At 43.0% G+C, this 22,119-nt stretch overlaps 1 protein-coding gene across 2 annotated transcripts in view; it reads left to right on the top strand.

Moving 5' to 3' along the window:
* GEMIN5 (gem nuclear organelle associated protein 5) overlaps positions 1-16,090 on the top strand; it is a 168,247-nt gene extending 152,157 nt beyond the window's left edge. For both annotated transcript variants that reach the window (XM_077468384.1, XM_077468382.1), the window contains exons 28-29: positions 6,248-6,338; positions 12,662-16,090. In XM_077468384.1, the coding sequence (XP_077324510.1) occupies positions 6,248-6,338; positions 12,662-12,847 (277 nt within the window). In that variant the 3' untranslated portion in view covers positions 12,848-16,090. The remainder of the gene's footprint in view (positions 1-6,247; positions 6,339-12,661) is intronic.
* Positions 16,091-22,119: the final 6,029 nt, after the last annotated feature.

The following is a 22,119-nucleotide window of genomic DNA, read 5'->3' as shown; positions in this document are numbered from 1 at the left end:
CATACGGCAGCACAGTGGTGTAGAGGTTAGCACTTCTGCCTAGTAGCAAAAGGGTTGCTGGTTCGAATCCCAACCATGACACTACCTGCCTGGAGTTTGTATGTTCTCCCTGTGCCTGCATGGGTTTCCTCCCACACTCCAAAGACATGCTAGTAGGTTAATTGGTGCCTGTCTAAATTGGCCCTAGTATGTGTATGTATAAATGTGAGTTGGGGTCCTTCAATTGTAAGCCCCCTAAGGGCAGGGACTGATGTGAATGTACAATGTATATGTACAGTGAGGGGAAAAAAGTATTTGATCCCCGGCTGATTTTGTACATTTACCCACTGACAAAAAAAATGATCAGTCTAATAATTTTAAGGGTAGGTTTATTTTAATAGTGAGACACAGAATAACAACAAAATAATCAAGAAAAGCACATTTCAAAAAAGTTATAAATCGATTTGCATTTTAATGAGTGAAATAAGTATTCAACCCCTTTGCCAAACATTACCTAGTACTTGGTGACAAAACCCTTGTAGCAATCACAAAGGCCAAATGTTTCTTGTAGTTGGCCCCAGGTTTTCACACATTTCAAGAGGGATTTGTCTTTGCAGACTTTGTCTCCAAGTCAATAGGGTTTCGGGGCTGACGTTTGGTAACTTAAAAAAAACGATCAAAAACAGCGCATCAAAGGGACTAGTAGATTGATGTAAAAAAGACTTTAAAATGTCATTTATTAAATGTAAAAAATAAACACAGACATCTGATCCCTGCAGGATCTCAAACACATAAAAAACACCAATCATAAAACGGACAGATGTTTGATAATGAAAAGCTCCTCAGATCTCTCAATTATAACTTTGGAAAGGTCAAAACCAACGACCAATGTGCACAGCTTTCGAATGCCTAATGAATGCAATCAATCATCTGAAAGAACCCAAAAAGTCAGTGTAAACGAATGGAACAACGTTTCTAGGGACACTCACTTCATAGGTGTTCAATGGGCTGCAGAGCTGATGAGTCCAGTCTAATGACCGAGGGGGAGGTGTTTATTTCAGCTCCATCTGAAGCGTTCGGCTTGGAGGCAGAGGTGTAATGCTGCACGCTAGGTGGTAAGGATCAAGCTTAGTCACCAGATGATATCAGCTGTACACATAGGCAGCTTGGAGAACGCTGCACTGCCTGCAGTGCGGCTTGTCCGAGCGGCTGTGGATCACATGAGAGGCTTGTCACGTGGAAGGCTGTGAAGGGGAAGGTTGCTATGCCGACTCTCCTGCTTACATGTTTCGCGCTCCTGCGCTTTGTCAAAGCGCAGGAGCGCGAAACATGTAAGCAGGAGAGTCGGCATAGCAACCTTCCCCTTCACAGCCTTCCACGTGACAAGCCTCTCATGTGATCCACAGCCGCTCGGACAAGCCGCACTGCAGGCAGTGCAGCGTTCTCCAAGCTGCCTATGTGTACAGCTGATATCATCTGGTGACTAAGCTTGATCCTTACCACCTAGCGTGCAGCATTACACCTCTGCCTCCAAGCCGAACGCTTCAGATGGAGCTGAAATAAACACCTCCCCCTCGGTCATTAGACTGGACTCATCAGCTCTGCAGCCCATTGAACACCTATGAAGTGAGTGTCCCTAGAAACGTTGTTCCATTCGTTTACACTGACTTTTTGGGTTCTTTCAGATGATTGATTGCATTCATTAGGCATTCGAAAGCTGTGCACATTGGTCGTTGGTTTTGACCTTTCCAAAGTTATAATTGAGAGATCTGAGGAGCTTTTCATTATCAAACATCTGTCCGTTTTATGATTGGTGTTTTTTATGTGTTTGAGATCCTGCAGGGATCAGATGTCTGTGTTTATTTTTTACATTTAATAAATGACATTTTAAAGTCTTTTTTACATCAATCTACTAGTCCCTTTGATGCGCTGTTTTTGATCATTTTTTCTGCTGCATCCATTTTTTGCCAAGTCCATAATGGGTTAACAGCCGCACATTGAGACCATCTACAGGACATTTATTTAAATAAACAAACATCCCACGAGATAGTCAAACGCTCTTAAAGAGACCATTCATTTGTGCGCCAACTTTATCTTGTTTTGTTTTACGTTGTTTGGTAACTTAAACCTTCATCTCCCCCCACATATTTTTTGGGGGATTAAGGTCTGTAGACTGGCTAGGCCACTCCAGGCACTTAATGTGCTTCTTCTTGAGCCACTCCTTTGTTGCCTTGGTCATGTGTTTTGGGTCATTCTCATGCTGGAATACCCATCCGCGACCCATTTTCAATGCCCTGGCTGAGGGAAGGAGGTTCTCACCCAAGATTTGTTGGTTCATGGCCCCATCCATCGTCTCTTTGATGCAGTGAAGTTGTCCTGTCCCCTTAGCAGAAAAATACCCCCAAAGCATAATGTTTCCACCTCCATGTTTGACAGTGGGGATGGTGTTCTTGGGGCCATAGGCAAACACGACGAGTATAGTTGATGCCGAAGAGCTCGATTTTGGTCTCATCTGACCACAACACTTTCTCCCAGTTCTCCTCTGAATCATTCAGATGTTCATTAGCAAACTTCAGTTGGGCCTGTACATGTTTCTTCAGCAGGGGGACCTTGTGGACTCTGCAGGTTTTTAGTCATTAATGGCGTAGTGTTACGAATTGTTTGGTGAATATGGTCCCAGCTGCCTTGAGATCATTGACAAGATTCTCCCCTGTAGTTCTGGGCTGATTCCTCATGATTCTTGAAACTCCACGAGGTGCGATCTTGCATGGAACCCAAGACCGAGAGAGATTGACAGTTATTTTGTGTTTCTTCCATTTGCATTTTTGTCTTGTGTAGGTCTACAATCTTGTCCCTGACAACCTTGGACAGCTCTTTGGTCTTGGCTATGGTGGAGAGATTGGAATCTGATTGATTGATTCTGTGGACAGGTGCCCTTTATACAGGTAACAAGCTGAGATTAGAAGCATTTCCTTTAAGAGAGTGCTCCTAATCTCAGCTCCTTACCTGTATAGAAGATACCTGGGAGCCAGAGATCTTGTTGATAGGGGATCAAATGCTTATTTCACTCATTAAAATGCAAATTAATTTATAACCGTTGCTTTCAATGCCGCAGCCTCGCCGCTGCCTTCAATGCCGCAGCCTCGCCGTTGCGATCGGTGCAACCTGATCGATGTCCGTCTGAAGCCTAGAGGGGACAGGGAGGGGGGCTGGACACGCGCCGACAGATTACATACAGTGAAAATCTCCTATGATAGAACAGTGGTCCAATGGCAGCCCAGGAGACAAGACGTCCTATTACAGAGGCCACCAAGTAAACAGGAGGTTCTCACTGTATGTAATATGGCAGTGCTCGTCCCGTCCCCCTCCCTGTCGCCTACGAGGCAGCTAAGATTGAAGTATTGGCGTATAACACGCACAGCTATTTGCACCTGATATGTTGAAAAAGTGAGTTTTATACGCCAATAAATATATAAATATGTAGGGGTGCACCGAATGGGTTTTTTGGTGCCGAAACCAATACCGAAAATGAAAAATACACTAGGCCGAAACCGATACCGAAACAGCACCGATACCGAAAATGACTGTTTTTAAAAAATATTTTCATACAGCAGATGGTCAGAGACTGGGGACATATTACAGGAGATGGTCAGAGACTGCAGGCATGGTACAGGAGCTGGTCAGAGACTGCAGGCATGGTACAGGAGCTGGTCAGAGACTGCAGATATGATACAGGAGATGGTCAGAGACTGCAGGCATGGTACAGGAGATGATCAGAGACTGCAGGCATGGTACAGGAGATGGTCAGAGACTGCAGACATGGTACAGGAGATGGTCAGAGACTGCAGACATGGTACAGGAGATGGTCAGAGACTGCAGACATGGTACAGGAGATGGTCAGAGACTGCAGACATGGTACAGGAGATGGTCAGAGACTGCAGACATGGTACAGGAGATGGTCAGAGACTGCAGACATGGTACAGGAGATGGTCAGAGACTGCAGACATGGTACAGGAGATGGTCAGAGACTGCAGGCATGGTACAGGAGCTGGTCAGAGACTGCAGGCATGGTACAGGAGCTGGTCAGAGACTGCAGGCATGGTACAGGAGATGATCAGAGACTGCAGGCATGGTACAGGAGATGGTCAGAGACTGCAGACATGGTACAGGAGATGGTCAGAGACTGCAGACATGGTACAGGAGATGGTCAGAGACTGCAGACATGGTACAGGAGATGGTCAGAGACTGCAGACATGGTACAGGAGATGGTCAGAGACTGCAGACATGGTACAGGAGATGGTCAGAGACTGCAGACATGGTACAGGAGATGGTCAGAGACTGCAGACATGGTACAGGAGATGGTCAGAGACTGCAGACATGGTACAGGAGATGGTCAGAGACTGCAGACATGGTACAGGAGATGGTCAGAGACTGCAGACATGGTACAGGAGATGGTCAGAGACTGCAGACATGGTACAGGAGATGGTCAGAGACTGCAGACATGGTACAGGAGATGGTCAGAGACTGCAGGCATGGTACAGGAGATGGTCAGAGACTGCAGGCATGGTACAGGAGATGGTCAGAGACTGCAGACATGGTACAGGAGCTGGTCAGAGACTGGGGATATGGTACAGGAGATAGTCAGAGACTGCAGGCATGGTACAGGAGATCAAAGCAGCCTCACCAGTTCCCCCTCAGATGCAGCCTGCCTGATAAAAATACATGCACGGTGTTTTCCATGTATTCCAATGGCTTTAGTTCACACCCTGCAGTCAGTTTCCGGTGTGGAAACTGACTGCATGGTGTGAACTAGAGCCATTGGAATACATGGAAAACACTGTGCATGCATTTTGTGCAAAAAAAAAAAGCACACGGAACTGCATCTGGTGTGAACTGGCCCCAAGCAAGCTACCTGGTTCCGTTCCAACAGACTTCTATTGGGAATGCTCATATCGTTACCTCTACTAGCAATAACTTAACCCTTCCCCATTCTATCACATGGCGATAAAAAACTAGCTGGGTCAAAATCAAGATTATTATTATTTTTTATATGGTCAAGTGAGTACAGCCTTTGTCCTGTGACCTGGTTTATATAGCATGGCTCCATTCACACTAGTGGCCAGAGGTAGATAGTCTCAGAGGCAAACAAATTACTTTTGGATGCAGCAGCACTGTGGGCACAAAAAACTTGATTTAGCTGCGGACAAAACTCTGCGATGCTTGCCCTGGGCACACTCTTTCCCCCTTATGCAGTGTCTAAATGCAGCCTTACCCATGCCCAGATCTGTGCGGTGATCTCCGTGTGTCACGGAGCTGTGCATTGAATTTCCCGGGCGGCTGCAGTAACAATGTCCCGCCTCCTGTAATCACGTCACGCTGATTCAATGTCCCGCCATTGGATCAGTGTACCGTCTGTCACAGGAGGCGGGACATTGTTACTGCAGCCGCCCGGGCAATTCAATGCACAGCTCCGTGACACACGGAGATCACCGCACTGTCGGGGGCGGGAGGAAAGGAGGAGGGAGGACGGAGGACAGAGGACTGGGGACAAGCCAGGAAAACACCCGTGCAATGGGCAGCACCAGGGGGTGGAGCCCCGCACAGGCCCCGCCCCCATTTTCGGACCCATTATCGGCAAGATTTTCCTTTCGGCATTTTGCCGAAAACACCATTTTCGGCCGATATGTTTCGGCGGCCGAAATTTCGGTGCATCCCTATAAATATGTCTTCGAATTTTGTGAAGGTGGCCATTTTTATCCTGTCCATTTTTTTGCGTGGAATGTGTCAGATTTGGCTTTTTGTTTCTCCACTTTTTTTATGTTATACCGATACAAAACAAAAGAAATAAACATGCGAATGCCTAAGGCTCTGTTCACATCTTGGCATTCTGAAATCACTGCAATTCTGCCCACGATTTGAAATGGTGGCAAATCGCGGCATGCCTGTGTACAAGAGCTTATTTTGGGTGACAGGCATCCCACAATTGTTTGCGCAATTTTACTGTGATTGGCACCCGGCGAATCACAACGATTCTGTATGCGATTCGGAACACAAAGATGTGAACAGAGCCTAAACATTTATAATTGCAGTACTTTTCTGGGCGAAGTGGTACATTATCTGACAGAAATGCGGGGGTGACAATATTTTTAGCCATGACTGTATATATACAGTATCTCCTTTTAATCCTTTTTGTAACCTTAAGGGTTGATTGTTCTGAGTCGAGTGATTCATAGTCATTGCTTTCACTGATCACTGTCTGTTCCTTTAGCTCTGCCCCAAGTCCTGTCTCCCTGGCTGAACTGATGAAGAAACTTTCCTCTGCAAACCATAAGTTAGCGGAATATCCAGAGTATTTAAAGGTGAGATCTGTGTTGCAACACGAATGTTAATGGTAGCACAAAAAAAAAAAAAGGATATGCATGTTTAAAGTTCAAACGAATGAATGAACAGTTTAATGGGACTCTGTTACAAAAATACAGTGTATCTAAAGTCTAAACCAATGAACAAAAATGTAATACTGTATATTACTGCTTTCCAGTCCTTAGATGAAGTGGCTACATTAGTTTAGTATCTTAATCGTACAGTACAGGATATAGGCTGAGTATTTGTAGACTCACCTTCAGATGATTGGAGACTGCCAAAGCTTTTAAAGGCATGCCCCCTGGATGCCATCCCAGTAACCTACCCCACACCGTAAGTTGTTTGTTGCTATTGTCCTAAGGTAATGGACCTCATGCCCCCTACTTAAAAAACAATCTTAGCGTAACTAGTTTACAACCCCAATTCCCAAAAAGTTGGGACGCTGTGTAAAATCGACATAAAAACAGACAGCATTGATTTGTAAATCTCATAAACCCATATTTTATTCACAATAGAAAACATATAAAATGTTTAACCCCTTCAAGCTTTTTTCCAAGGGACTGCTCCCAGCACAGAGACAGGGAGTTTCACTGAGAGCCCGTTCTAAAGGTAGGGAACAGGGGACCGGCCAATTCCAGGTCACCTGACCACTGTGATCGCCTCTGGTTGGCTATCACAGTGATCGGTCACTGTCAAGCCCGTCCCCGTGTCTTCTCTCTCTGTGAATGGACAAGCTAGATACATTGTATCATTTCTAATTGCAGGGAGAGGAGAAAAAAAGTGTGAAGAAAAAAATTATAATAAATAAAATACCTAGATCAAGGTTTGATTTAGGTCAGTGTGAGGGTTAGTGTTTGGGTCAAGGTCAAAGGCCAGGGTGTGTATTTTTTGGACAAGATTTATTTATTTTAATTAGTGTCAGTGTGTTTTAGGTAGGGTTAAAAAATAAAATAAAAATGTGCAGTATTGCTTCTGGGCTGTACTATGGGTACATACAACAACTAACATACATATATGAGATATTGCTGAGATTGTTAGGAGCAGAAGAATTTATTTTGGGTTGTTTTTTGGTGGTAGGTCATGGTAGTAGCAAGAAATATACAGTTCAATTAAAAAAAATATATTTTTTTACTATTTTGGGACAGTTTTTCTTATATTTTTCTTATATTCGCTGACATCTGTTTTTTACCCCCAAAAAAAGTGACTTAACTGAACTTTAAACACTATATATATAGCTGGTTGCTAAGTCACTTTTTTTTGGGGGGGGGGGGGTAAAAAACAGATGTCAGCGAATATAAAAATGGGTGTAAAAATTTACATCCGTATCTGTTTTTACAAAAAAAAAATAGTGACTAAACTGGACAAATAAAAGGGACATCCGTGTGAAACCAGCCTAAGGCCTAATACACACTATTCGATTTTCTGCAGATTTTTGTCTTCAGAGTTACCAAAACCATGTAGTGCAAGGGCCTTCCTGATTGCATACAAATTTAAACTATTAAGGTTTGACCTCCTATTTTATGGTTTTGGTAACTCTGAAGACAAAAATCTGCAGAAAATCTAATAGTGTGTATGGGGCTTAACTGCTCAACAGTCCTGAGTCGTATTTGTCTTTTTTTTTTTTTTTTCATTTCAAGACATGTCAAATATTTTCAGTTGGTGAAAGGTTTAGACTGCAGGCAGGCCAGTTAAGCACCCGGACACTTCTACTATGAAGCCATGCTGTTGTCATAGATGCAATATGCAGTACAAGGCTTTCTCTGAAAAAGACGTCATCTTGGGAGGAGCATATGCTGCTTTAAAACCTGGATAAATCTTTCAGCATTGATGGTACCTATCAGATGTGCAAGCTGCCCATCCAATATGCACTAATGCACCCCCATACTATCAGAGAGGAAGGCTTTTGATCTGACCGCTGATAAGAAGCTGGAAGGTCCCTCTCCTCTTTAGTCCGAAGAATGTGGTGCCCATGGTTGCCAAAAAGGATGTCTAATTTCAATGGGTCTGACCACAGAACACATTTCCACTTTGCAACAGACCATTTTAAATGAGCTTTGGCCCAGGAAAGACGCCAGTTCAGATATGGCTTCTTTTGTGCAAGATAGAGTTTTAATTTGCATTTTTTGATGGCACAGCGAACTGTGTTCACAGGAGGTGATTTTTGGAAATATTCCAGAGAGCATGCAGCGATGTCCATCACAGAATCATGTGTTTTTGTTTTTTAATTCAGTGCCGTCTGAGAGCCTGTAGATCACGGGCATTCAATGTTTCAGTTTGGCCTTGTCCCTTGCACACACAGAGGTTTATAGATGAGGATTCTTAGAATCATTTATTGATATGTACTGTAGATGATGATATGTTTAAAGTCTTTGCGATTTTATGCTGAGGAACAATATTCTGAAACTGTTTGACAATTTTTTGATGCAGCTTTTCACAGATTGATAAACCTCTGCCCATCTTTACTACTGATACAATTTGACTCTCTCTTTTTATACCCAGTCATGTTACCGACTTCTTGTCATTTAGCATAAAGAGGAGCACCAGGCTCCTGCAGAAAAAATTAAGAGTCAGAGCAACTACAGAATTGTTTTAATATTGGGATACTTACCTGTCCAGAAATCCAGCGGTGTTTTCACCCTAGCTATTTCCACTACGGGAAACCAGCAGTGTAGCCTTGCGGCTTTACAGCCGGTTCCCTACCAGCTGCAGTGAAAGGAGGAGGGGGCCCAAACCTCCAGCTGAGTTCACCGCGGAAAAACGGGTACCTGTAACCCCGCCCCCTTTTTTTTTTTTTTTCATTTTCTCAGTTTAAACATTTGATATGTTTTCTGTTGCCAACAAAATATGGGTGTATGAGATTTGAAAAGCATTGCATTATGTTTTTATGTAGATTTTAAACAGCGTCCTAACTTTTTTGGAATTGGGGTTGTATTCTGATTTCCTGTATGTATTTCTGAACCTCAACTGCTATATGACTTCTTGGTGTTCATTGTACCTATATAGAGTATCTCACAAAAGTGAGCACACCCCTCACATTTATGTAAATATTTTTATTATATCTTTTCACGTGTCCTTCAGGGGTTGGGGGGGGGGGGGGGCTTTGATGTGGCCAGTGGGAGAAACATCCCCGGCCTCAATGTCAGTAAACATCGGTGTTAGTGGGAGGAACAGAGCCATATCAATGGCGTCGGTGGGAGGAAGCGTGCACCATCACCCGTTGGGAGGACTAGTGCACCAAGGGCTAGATACTGGTGCGGCTAGCTGGTCACAGAGGTGATAAAGTACCAGATCATCGTTGATCACCTCTATGGCCTTCGAGGACCGGAGCGACTCATTAGGTCACTTCCAGTCCAGGGTGGAAGTAAACGTTTTTTGTTTTTTTTTATATATTTTGCATTAAAAAAGAAAAAGGGATTTTAGAGGTAAAGGAGAGATCTCTCCATAAAGAGGAAAGGCCATTCTTATTTATATTACAAGGGATGTTTAAATTCCTTGTAATAGGAATAAAAGTGATTAAAAAAATTTAAAGCGCCCCCATCCCTCCGTGCTCACATGCAGAAGTGAATGCCTTGCCTGCAGTTAAGCATGGTAGTGGGAGTGTCGTGGTCTGGGGCTGCATGAGTGCTGCCGGCACAGGGCACATGCAGACCAATTTGATGCAGTGTGCAACGTATTGTCTGAGAACTAACAGGCTGACCCCCTCACACCTTCATCCTCTGCAGCAATGCTGCCAGTACTCATGCGTCTATTTCTCAAAGAAAACCTCTGGATATGACGCTGAGCACATGCACTCAACTTTTTTGGTTAACCATGGAGAGGCCTGTTCTGAGTGGCACCTGTCCTGTTAAACCACTGTATGGTCTTGGCCACTGTGCTGCCGCTCAGTTCCAGGGCCTTGGCAATCTTCTTAGAGCCTTGGCCAGGGGTAGACAACCTCGACCCACCAGCTGTGGTGAAACTACAAGTCCCATGAGACATTGCAAGACCCTGACAATCACAGGTATGACTCCTAGTGGCAGAGGCATGATGGGATTTGTAGTTCGAAAACAGCTGGAGTGCCGTGGTTGCCTACCCCTGGCCTAGGCCAGCTTTATGTAGAACAACAATTCTTTTTTTTTTTTTTTTTTTTCAGATCCTCAGTTCTTTGCCATGAGGTACCATGTTAAACTTCCATTGACCAGTATGAGAGAGTGATAACACCAAATTTAACACACCTGCTCCCCATTCACACCTGAGACCTTGTAACACTAACGAGTCACCGGGAGAGAAAATGGCTAATTGGGCTCAATTTGGACTTGGGGGTGTACTTTTGTTGCCAGCGGTTTAGACATTAATGGCTGTGTGTTGAGATATTTTGAGGGGACAGCAAATTTACATATGTACGCTTACTACTTTACATTGTAGCAAAGTGTCTTTTCTTCAGTGTTGTCACATGAAAAGATATAATAAAATATTTACAAAAATGTGGGGGTGTACTCACTTTTGTGCGATACCTATGTACTTGTGTATGTATATATGTATGTGTGTGGAGATGTATACATATATCTCTCCACGCATAGTGGATATAAAAAGTCTAAACACCCCTGGTACCTCCTGTGATGTACACAAATGAGACAAAGATAAATCATTTCAGCACTTTTTCCACCTTTTTCCATGTGACCTATAAACTGTACAACTCAGCTGAACAACAAACTGAAAACTTTTAGGTGGAGGGAAATAAAAATAAGACTAAAATCATATGGTTGCATAGGTGTGCAAACACTTAAACTAATACTTTGTTAAAGCACCTTTTGATTTTATTACAGCACTCAGTCTTTTTGGGTAGGAGTCTATCAGCATGGCACAACTTGACTTGGCAATATTTGCGTACTCTTCTTTGTAAAAACACTCCAAATCTGTCAGATTGTGGGGGCGTCTCCGGTGCACAGCCCTCTTCAGATCACCCCACAGATTTTCAATGGGTTTCAGGTCTGGGCTCTGGGTGGGCATTCCAAAATGTGAATTTTCTGGTGAAGTAATTTCTTTCTTGATTTAGATGTATGCTGAAAGATGAAGTCCCTCTTCATGTTCAGCTTTCTAGCAGAAGCCTGAATGTTTTGTGCCAATATTGACTGGTATCAGTTCCAGCTGAAGAAAAACAGCCCCAAAGCATGATGCTGCCACCACCATGCTTCACTGTGGGTATGGTTTTCTTTTGGTGATGTGCAGTGTTGTTTTTGCAGCAAAAATATCTTTGGCATTATGGCCTAAAAGTTCAACCTTGGCTTCATCAGACTATAACCCATTTTCCCCACGTGCTTTTGGGAGACTTCAGATGTGTTTTTGCAAAATTTAGTCAGACTTGGATGTTTTTCTTTGTAAGAAAAGGCTTCCGTCTTGCCACCCTCCCTGATAGCCCAGACATATGAAGAATACGGGAGATTGTTGTCACATGTACCACACAGCCAGTACTTGCCAGATATTCCTGCAGCTCCTTTAACCTCCCTGGCGGTGATCCTGAGTCTGGCTCGGGTTGGGATTTTACTATCATAAGTGGTAACCCCGAGCCAGACTCGGGATCGCATCGCTGGATACAGGGAGGACACGGAGAAGTTATTTACCTTGTCCCCTGGATCCAGCGATGTCCTCCGTGCTGTGTGATCGAGTTGTCCTCAGCTCGATTCACACAGTGCCGAATGCGGCCGAGCTCCGTTCCCTGCAACATTACGGCGCACAGGAGCGGAGATCGGCGCCCAATTCAAAAAAGTAAAAGTACACAACGCACACAGCACTGTATAAAAAAATACACACCCCCTTTGTCCCTAGTGGTCTGTGCAGTGCCCTGCATGCACTTTTATATTATAAATACTGTTTTTTCTGCCTGGAATTTGGAGATTGTCCATAGCAACTAGAAAGTGTCCCTTTTTCAGTGTTTTAGGATTTGATTACATTATTGAATAATTTTTATTATTTATTATATTATAAACTTTATCATACCCGGGATGTCTGCTAGACTCTGGTTTGAACAGATTTAAGAGAGTTATTCAGAAGAATTTTGCTGTAGGATGCGGCTTAGAAAATGTCAGGAAAGAACTACTAGAATAACTGAACTTTTATGTGGGGTCAAATGATGGCAGGTGTGTACTGACTCCTATTTAACATGAGTTTGAATGTGATTGTTTAATTTTGAACACAGCTACATCCTCAGTTTTAAGAGGGTGTGAACACTTGTACAACCACGTTATTTTAGTTTTTGCATGAACTATAAGCCTCATTACAAATTGGTTTTATTTTCAGGTTCATTATTGATTATGTGTTATAGTTGCCATCTTTTCCCTCACAGGTCTTGCCATTTCCCGATGTACTGGAGAGCTGTCTGGTGCTACTTCATTTTCCTTCTTCAAAACTGACCTCTGAGTTACAAGCCCAAGCATTAGGACTCCTACAGAGACACAGCTCAGGGTCAATTGATCACTACAAAGTAGCCAGCAAGTTCCTATCTTCATCATCATCATCCTCCTCATCATAAAGACCAAGGCCTACAGCCTAGATCAGGGCTGTCCTCAGCTTCCAGCTCTGCAATAACCGCCACACTAGTGCCATTGGCCAACAGCTGCCTTCATTTCTACCAGAAGCTGCAAAATGCTATTATGAAACAATATTACACGCGCTGGGTCTCTTATCAACATCTAAGCAGAAGGCTAAGTTTTCCTTTGCAACTAATCAGATTCTCCCATCTCTTCTCTCAGTGTATTGAAAGGAAGAATCTAGTTGCAAATGGCAACACAGAAGCTCTGAGTCAATTCTTACCTGTTAAAGCATTGATAAATGATGCCCAAGGGGTGCATGGAATCCACATTCTTGAAAGCTGAACTGTTTGCATTAGCTTATTTCTGTAGATATCTGGCTCCTGCGATCTGCCAGCTCTGCTGTTTGCACTGCAGTATAATGCCAAGGAAATTGCTTTATGTTGCTGTTTTGTAGACATATTTGTTTTTGTACTTTGGTTTTGTAATGTGAGGACATAAACCCCACATGGTATGTGAAGTTTTTTGGCATATTTAAATTACACTTGTCATGTGAGAAATACATGCTGGCAATTGCTGACCTTATAAAAATGCCGACTGCCTGGCTGTTATTCTTTCTTACTTTATCTCAATGACCTGTAAAAGGTATGCGGATTAGCATCAGTGAAGATGGAAGTCCTTATCTGAGGGTCGGAATGGCAGTCAGGTAGCTACCATTTTGAGCAGGAGAGGTTGACAATGGCAGCATGTTTCTCTTGTATTGATTTCCATTGAAAGTGCCCACCATCCGTAGACATCAATTTATTTAGAAATCAGAATACAGCCTATCAAGACAGAATTTACTCCATTTTGTATAGTTTTTAGTGGTTTCTAATGAAATGATTGAACGAGATGGGCCTCCAATGCCGAATGTCTGAAAGAAAACTATCTTTCATGACTGTAGCAACCAATCATGTTCCAGATGCCATTTGATTAGTACAGAGAGTAGAGCATTCAAGGAGGGATAGAATTGGTTGTTGACACAGAAGGCCCAGTATCATGAATTTGGTAACCCCTGATCTTGGCTTTGTAAACAAAATGCCTACATAGTGCATTAGGGTGTGCTAAATTAACACAGTGCACCAACACGAAAGCATGTACACAACTGCACTGTGGGTACATTCCATGCTACTGTAATAGTGTTCTGGGTGCCAATCAGAATTAAAGTATATTTAAAGTCAAAGCATTTTCATTTTGGCTAGAGTAGGGAAGGTTTCCTTATGTCTCATTGGGGAGATTTCCCTTCACTTCTCGTCCTGTTGACTCACCAGATGGTGAGAGGATATCTTTCTAATGTTAGGGATATCTCTTGGCAGTTGTCATGGGAACAAGATTTTCCCTCCTATTCCTGTTCTGATTGCAACTCATAATTTTGGATTTAGCCTTGTTTTCATTACCACTTACATTGGTGATCAGTTCAATAGGACGAAGTGAAGTCTCTCTAACGGGGACACAGACCGCAATAAATAACTAATCGCAAAATTCATAAATGTAAAAAAATTTTGCAAAACCTCTAATTCATAAGTTTATATCCCAAATAAATAAAAATGCACCAAATACGAAAACAAGAATGGGTGAATAAATTAAGTCTCCACAATAGATTAAATAAAATTTATTCCACAAAGTGTAAACATAACACTAAACGCCTAAAGGTTCTTGAAAGTTGTGACAGCCATCACCAATACTGGCAAAATTGCACAATGGCATATTAGATGGTATTAGCATCTATTGTGTCTTTCCACTCCTCCACAGAATCAGCAGGCACCTGATTTTAACCTGGATCATCTCCTCCAGGCAGATGCCCCATATAGTTTTCAATTATCAAGTACCTTTTATTTAATAGAATATTGCACTTACATGTATCCATAAGCAATTGCACGTTGAAAAGAATAGAGTCCAGCCAGAAAACCAGTAAACTAACTTCAGGTTACACAATGATGTCTGGAAATGGCTCCTCTCTACACGTTTTGTCATATATGAGGTCTTCTGGGGCATAGGGGCCATCGATCTATATATAGGTAGCGCAAGCCAAGCCCCATTTTGGATCCCAATGTAATAAAGCTATTGAATTGGCCAAGCCTCATTCTGAATACATATAGAGCAAGTAAACCAAGCCTTGGTATAAGGCCTCATATAAAAGAGGACATTTGCATACATCGGAAAATCACCATTAACAAAACAGCGATATTCTGGCTAGTTTAAATCTCCTTACCAGAGGGACCGGACCCTTATTGGATTACTAAATTAAAAATAGGAAAAAAATAATGTATAAAACAAGTCTCAATATACAAAAAATGTAACTGAAGTCACATTAACACCTAACAATATCTATTAAAGGGACTTTATTCAATCTCTTTTTGGATTCGCATTTGGTGCCTTTTTATATCATTGTGTGTTTTTTTTTTTTTTTTTTTTTTTTTTTTGGGATTTATGAATTTGCACATATATTTCAATTTTTTACATTTATTTTTTTACGTTTATGAATTTTGCAATTCCAATAGCTCAACACTGTTTTTGCACTTTATTACTATGGGTAATATGAGAACACAGCCCCCCCCCAAGAACAGTGAAAAAATTTTTTTAAATCCACATACATACAATACAATCAGAGCGGCAAATAAACTTCCAAGGTTTTTAATTATAAACTTGATCTATACCTGGGAAAAAAAGCCAACACGTGGTGTTTTGTTTTTCTGCTATGAATCAATGTTATCATTAAAAACCTTGGACTCTTGTAAGTTTTTGTTGACACACTCATTGAATTTGTATGTATGAGCAATAAAAGTAGTTTCCACCTTTCACCACTCCATTTAAATAAAAAAAAAATAAAAAAGTTTTTTGTAAAAACAAGTTGAAAAGTATGTTTTTTTTTTTCTGCCGATTGTAATGTGAAGATGTGAATATGGGCTCAGAGGGACTTTGGTGGTGTAGGTCGTAGGGATGGTCATTTTGAACAGAAAACTTAACTCTGAATTGTTCTTCCTGGAGTTCTTTTATTGCAGTCATTACTTTATTGTAACAGAAAATTGTATATATTGTAATTTAGAGCTGCCAGAATATCATTATTTCATCCAGGATATATGTACAGTGTATGTCTGCTGTAATGTTTTTCTTTCATTTGCTAATGCTAAGGTTACAACCACCTGCTCTTTTTTTATTATACTAGATTATAAAAATAAGTGTGTTTTGCACTTTGTACATTATTATTTCTCATTTGTTGTCCTCGTTCCCTTTTCTAGGAGAGAAAAAGTCAATTTGAAGGCCATACAGTTGAGCCCTCCTAGTGTTCTGTCCAGGTTAGGTGTCACCCCCATATATCAACACAGGATCCAGGATTTTAATAAGTTGCAAGGTGCTATATTCCTTCACAACCATATTTTATTTTGGGGACGTGATATATGTCAAAGATGATTTGGCTGGTTGCTAGGGGTAGCCACATATCTTAATTCTACAGTACAGGACAAAGGTGGAGTATTCAGGCGTGTGTCTATGGGACTGTTTGACTATTCTTTCAGAAGCGCATTTGTGAGGTCAGGCACTGATGTGGATGAGAAGGCCTGGCTCGCAGTCTCCGCTCTAATTCATCCCAAGGGTGTTTTATCGAGTGGAGGAACTTGACTGGCCTGCACAGAGTCCTGACCTCAACCCGATGGAATACTTTGGGATGAGGTCGAGCGGAGACTGTGAGCCAGGACTTCTTATCCATATCAGTCCCTGACCTCACAAATGTGCTTCTGGAAGAATGGTCAAACATTTCCATAGACACACTCCTAAATCTTGTGGACGGCCTTCCCAGAAGAGTTGAAGCTGTTATAGCTGCAAAGAGTGGGCCAACTCAATATTGAACCCTACGGACTAAGTCTGGGATGACATTCATGTTCATGTAAAGGCAGGCATCCCAATACGTTTAGTGATATAGTGTAAACCCACTGGACTCTGGAATCTGCCTACATAAGTTGTATTTGTTTATCCGCTTCTCTATATATCCATTCAAAGTGCAGAAGGTATAAATATTGAGCTATGAGAAAATAGGGGGTGGAGAGCTGAAGTCACACTCTGCAGAGCTCAGTGAGGAGAGCTCTGAGAGCTGATTGGAGGGAAACTTGTCAGAAGTGATTCATGCTGATGTCAAAGGAACGAAGCAGTAGACAGTAATGGCACTTGGTAATCCTAATTGAGACGAGTACACATTATGGAGGGATATACTTTGCTCACATTTCATGTCAGATTTTTTTCAACCACTTTAACCATTTTATTATTTTTATTTTCGGGAACTTGGTGCAACACATTGAGCAAGCCGCTGGGTGCTATACAGGTCCATGGTTGTGGTCCGTAGCTATGGAAGCCTGCCCCTAAAAATCCCTTTGGGGAGGGGTAAAATGGTTTGTTTGGAATGTATTCATCTCGCAGTTTAAACTCAGGTAGATGATCCAGTGCTACATAACACCATTTGTCACACATTTTTACCAGCACTTCTGCCTAGAGCCTTTATAAGGAATTCAGCTACTACCCCCTGCCCTTTCGCCATGAGAATTAGTTGCAGGATGGTCTACACTGCTTCCTGCTTACTCCTTTGGCTTCATGTACGCGGGGCGCTTTTACGACCTCTCCTGAATGATTTAACTTGACAGATAGTAACCCATGTTTAAAAAATCTGTTTTGCCGCATTTACATGCCGTGTTTGCAATTTAGAAGCGTTTTAAAAAAAAAAATATATATATATATATATATATATATATATATATATATATATATTTTTTTTTTTTTTTTCTTCTTTTTTTTAAAGGTCAAAAATTAAAAACACCTGTACAACGAAACATGGCTAAATCCAAGTTACCGCGTTTAGAAGTGTTTGGCGCTTGAAATGCCTCTAAACTCAGCTTCTGAACCCATTTTTTACATTCCAAAAAAAGCCTCTAAACTCAACTGCCTAGAAACTAATGTTAATGACCCTGTGTACATGTACTGATAAGATAAAATAGAGAAGCGTTCAGGAGCAGTTGAAAAAAAAAAAGGCCCACCTGCTCCTAAACATCCGCTTAGCAGCAGCAGTGTACATGAGGCCTTAAAGAAATTTATTTTCCATAACTCATCTTGTGAGTACCCCATAGGGGAATACCCTAACTTGTAGCTATGGCGGAAACCAGGTGAAAGAGAGCCAAAGGAAAATCTCAGGCACCTGTTCACTTAGTCGAAGGCCCACACAGCACTCCACCCCAGAGTGAGGATAGATCTCTTGCACCAGAGCAAGAACCGGTTCTAACACTGGTCTCAGCATCTGATTATTGCTCTATTTCAGGCACACAACACACAGCATTTTTGATTAAACCATAATTCTCTGCATCTGTCACATTTCCTTGGAAAGATTATGGCCTAAATACAGCCATTTTTGTCCAGGGATCAAAAGCCCCACGCTTCTCCTACCTCTCCACAATGATCGGATCCTGATATGCCAATCCTGAAGGACCCAAACACAAAAGAAGAGGATATTGAGGCAGTATTTGTGGAAGTTATGGAAGATTTATTTTTCATGCATCATGGGACACAGAGTCAGGCTACTATTCATTACCTGATGGGTTATATTCCTTCTCCAGGTGAATGGACACTGGTAAACCGAAGGTCTTTAGACAGGAAGTGATCCCCTATATAACCCCTCCCACAAAGGAAGCACTTCAGTTTTTATTTTTTACCAGTGTCTGCAAGGTGGATGGCAAGGTTGGTTTGAGCTCTCTGAGCTCCAGGTCTCTAGTCCCACAAACAGTTCTTAAATGAATCAAGAGATTGACCAATCGGATCCATTTGACAGAGGCTTTATATGCTTAGATAAATGGTACCCGAGCCTCACAAAGATGACTCAACATCCTGCAAGGTTTTGCCTGTAATGCGGCCTCCGGGTGCTGGACCCTGCAGTGGTGGAATCCTGCACACTATAGCACTAAGTCATTCCTGCAGGGTGCTGTACAGGTCCAAGTGAGTGCACCCTAAACATGAAAAGGGTACCCAGTCCTTGAAGGTCCTCGAGTGACAGGAACCCGCCTTATTGGGTGAAGTTTTGACTCTTAGTTTCTATGCTGATGGGTAAGTGAAACCCCTTTACTTATTATTGTGGGATGTCCCAGTGACTGTAACAATCAGTAAAACTAGCTGGAGGCTGGACAACTGTGTGTGGTGACCATACGGAGGGGTTTTGGGCTGTGGGTGTTTGCAAAGTGTACCTTTTTTGCTTGTGTCTGGCTGTTTTTTTACCTGTATGATGGAGCATGACGGTGCGCCAATTTGCCTTGGTTCACCGTGGTGTACGTATGTTCACAAGAGCGCCGCTGGGCTCAGCAGTTGTTTGGCAGCCATGGCACACGCGGCTTCGCTGCACATGCGCAGTATCCTTTATCTGGGCGTACGAAGATTTCCGTCATATGCGAATACAGCCACGCCTGTTCGCCGGGACCACGCACGTACATGCACGCGCATGCACAGGACGTTTCGGCGCACATTCAGCTTATTTAAGCTGTATATGCCAAGCATGTGGTGCTTCCAGAAGGCAGCTGTGGGGTACAGAGCAAACCGAACAGGCACTTGCAACGATTCATATCCCCTTACCCGGGTCACATTAGTTACCAAGTGTTGCTTGGCAGGCTAAGGTGCTTAGCAGGATTGTTGCATAGGGGCTGGGTGACTCCTTTTAAAGGGTCTCCCTTCTGAGGGCTTTTAATACTACACCCAAGGTACTCTCTTTTTATGGCTAGTAAATGTGTTAAAAAAAAAAAAGAGTGGGACTAACACTACAGGGAAGGTCACACCTATGTCGGCAGAAGTTCCTGATGAGCCTAGTCGTATCCCTAGTGTTGTATCCCCTGAAGGCCCAGAGGCTTCCAAGCAATCTGAGCAGCTGCGCCTATCTGGTATTGTACCTATAGTCAACGCTGCTGCTTCACCCTTTATCAGCAAGGATAATCTATGTCTGGCCCTAGCTGGGTTAGAGTACAGGATTGCCTCCATCCTGCACAGTGGCAAGAAGCGTGACAGATATCCCTCCCTGGAGCCTCCTAGTTTGAAACAGGAATGGGTTGAGAATGGGGAAAAGCTGAAATCTCAGGATTCTGTGCAGGGCCTGGCGGATGAGTCTGCTTCCGAGCAATCTGGACAAAAAGATATCCAGTTGATATCTGCCTCTCAGTTGCAGAGGCTTTTTATCCTGACTCTAACCTAAATTCTTTGTTCTGCCTTTAAGTTGCCTATTGCAGAGGTGACTGAGCCCCCTGGTCCTCTTGGGATCCCTGAGGCCACAAAGGCTTTCCCCTTACACCCCCTGCTGGAACAGGCGGTGTATGCTGATTGGGAACATCCTGACAGGATTTTGTTCCTCTTAAGAGGTTTTCCCTTTTATATCCCATGAAAAGTTTGTTTAAAAAAATGCAGCACGCCAGCCCTAGATGCTGCAGTCTCTTCCTTAAACAAGAATTGAACTTGACTGGTAGGTAATGCACAGGGCTTGAAAGACCCTGTTGACAAGAAATTGGAGTCATTATTGAAGGCTTCCTGTTCTTTGGCCAGTTCAGCTATTCAGCTAGCTAGTAAAGGATCAGGTCAAATGGCCTGATAGGCCTAACAAGGATAAAGATCTGTGTGAAAAAAAAAGATGGGTATTCCTCAAGCGTGTAATTTTGCTGTTGACACCTTAAAATGATTCAATACAGCAGGTTTTTTGTTTAGCTCTCTTGTCTGTACATATGCGCAGACTTTTTTGGCTTAAACTGGTCAGCCGAGCTTCCTTGTGAATAGTTAGTGGCAGGTTTCCCTTTTCGGGGGAATGTTTATTTGGTGATAATTTGGACAAATATATCCGAAAGATTTCCGGAGGGAAGAGTTCTCTACTTCCTGTGAAGAAAATCACCAGACGTCCCTCGTTTAAAACTTCAGGGACTGCTTCCTCAAATGCCTCCGCACCAAGGCAGTTCCGCTGCCAACAGGGCTCTAGGGCCAGGGGCAAGCAACAAGGACAGGGCCAGAAAAAGCCCTGGGTTCAAGATTCTTCTAAGCCCAGCACAAAGCCCTTTTTTTGAGGGGACGCCCCCACTCCATTGGGTGGGGGGAAGGTTGCTGCACTTCGTGGACATTTGGAGAACGATAATTCAGGACGAGTGGGTCACTTCAATTATATCCCGCGGTTACAAGCTGGAGTTGTGGGGGTTCCCCCTCAGAGGTTTTTAAGAACCAGCGTTCCCTCTGAGCCTCCAAAAAGAGACTTATTTCTTTGGGCCCTACATCATTTAGTGCATCAAGGAGTGATTGTACAGGTTCCTGTATCCGCACCTGTTTTACGGTTTAAAAACTGAACGGGGTCACAAAGCCCATTTTTGGACCTAATATCCCAGAACCAGTATCTACTAATCCAGTCCCTTTGGATGGAGTCTGTCCACTGAGTTGTAGCCTCGCTCCAGATGGAAGACTTTTTAGCCTCCATCTATATGAAAGATGCCTATTTACACGTACCTGTCTTTCAGCCTCATCAGAGGTTCCTGCGATTTTGCAGTAGAGGAATATAATTTTCTGTTTGTGGCTCTACCCTTCGGGCTTGCTACAGCTCCCTGTATGTTCACAAAGGTCCTAATACAAGTACTGGGTCTTTTAAGTGCCCAAGGGATCCTGGTGCTTGGGTGTCTGGATGACCTCCTCTTTAGAGATCACTCATTACAGGCTCTAGAACAGAGCATAACATGCACAGTGCAGTATTTGAAAAGTTTAGGCTAGATCAGAAATACCGAAAAGTCGGTCTTGAATCCAGCTCGAGGTCTAAAGTATTTAGGTCTGATCCTAGATGGGGTTCAAGCACGAGTATTCTTGCCACCTGTAAGGATCTGTGCCCTGAAGGTTCAGGTGCATCAGATAAGAGGCACCAGACAAGCCTCCATTCGGCTCTGTATGAGACTTCTAGGGAGGATGGTATCCTCCTTCAAGGCAGTGCCCTGTGCTCAGTTCCATTCCAGGCCTTTACAACAAGACATCTTGTTGGCTTGGAACAGAAGAGTACAAGCCCTGGATTATCCAATGTGCTTATCTCTTTGGGCATGCTTAAGCCTAAACTGGTGGTTGCAGGATCAGAACCTGCGAAAGGGAAAATCCTTTCTCCCAGTAACTTGGAGAGTAGGACTAAAGATGCCAGTCTCTCAGGCTGGGGAGCGACCCCAGAAGGGCTCACAGCTCAGGGGAAATGGTCAGGGACAGAACAGATCCTGCC

The sequence above is a fragment of the Lithobates pipiens genome, unplaced genomic scaffold, assembly GCF_037356315.1.
Source record: "Lithobates pipiens isolate NorthernLeopardFrog02 unplaced genomic scaffold, aLitPip1_a1.2 Scaffold_8, whole genome shotgun sequence".
NCBI lineage: Eukaryota > Metazoa > Chordata > Amphibia > Anura > Ranidae > Lithobates > Lithobates pipiens.
Note: the sequence above shows the minus strand (reverse complement) of the source record. Positions and strands in the feature narration are given on the sequence as shown.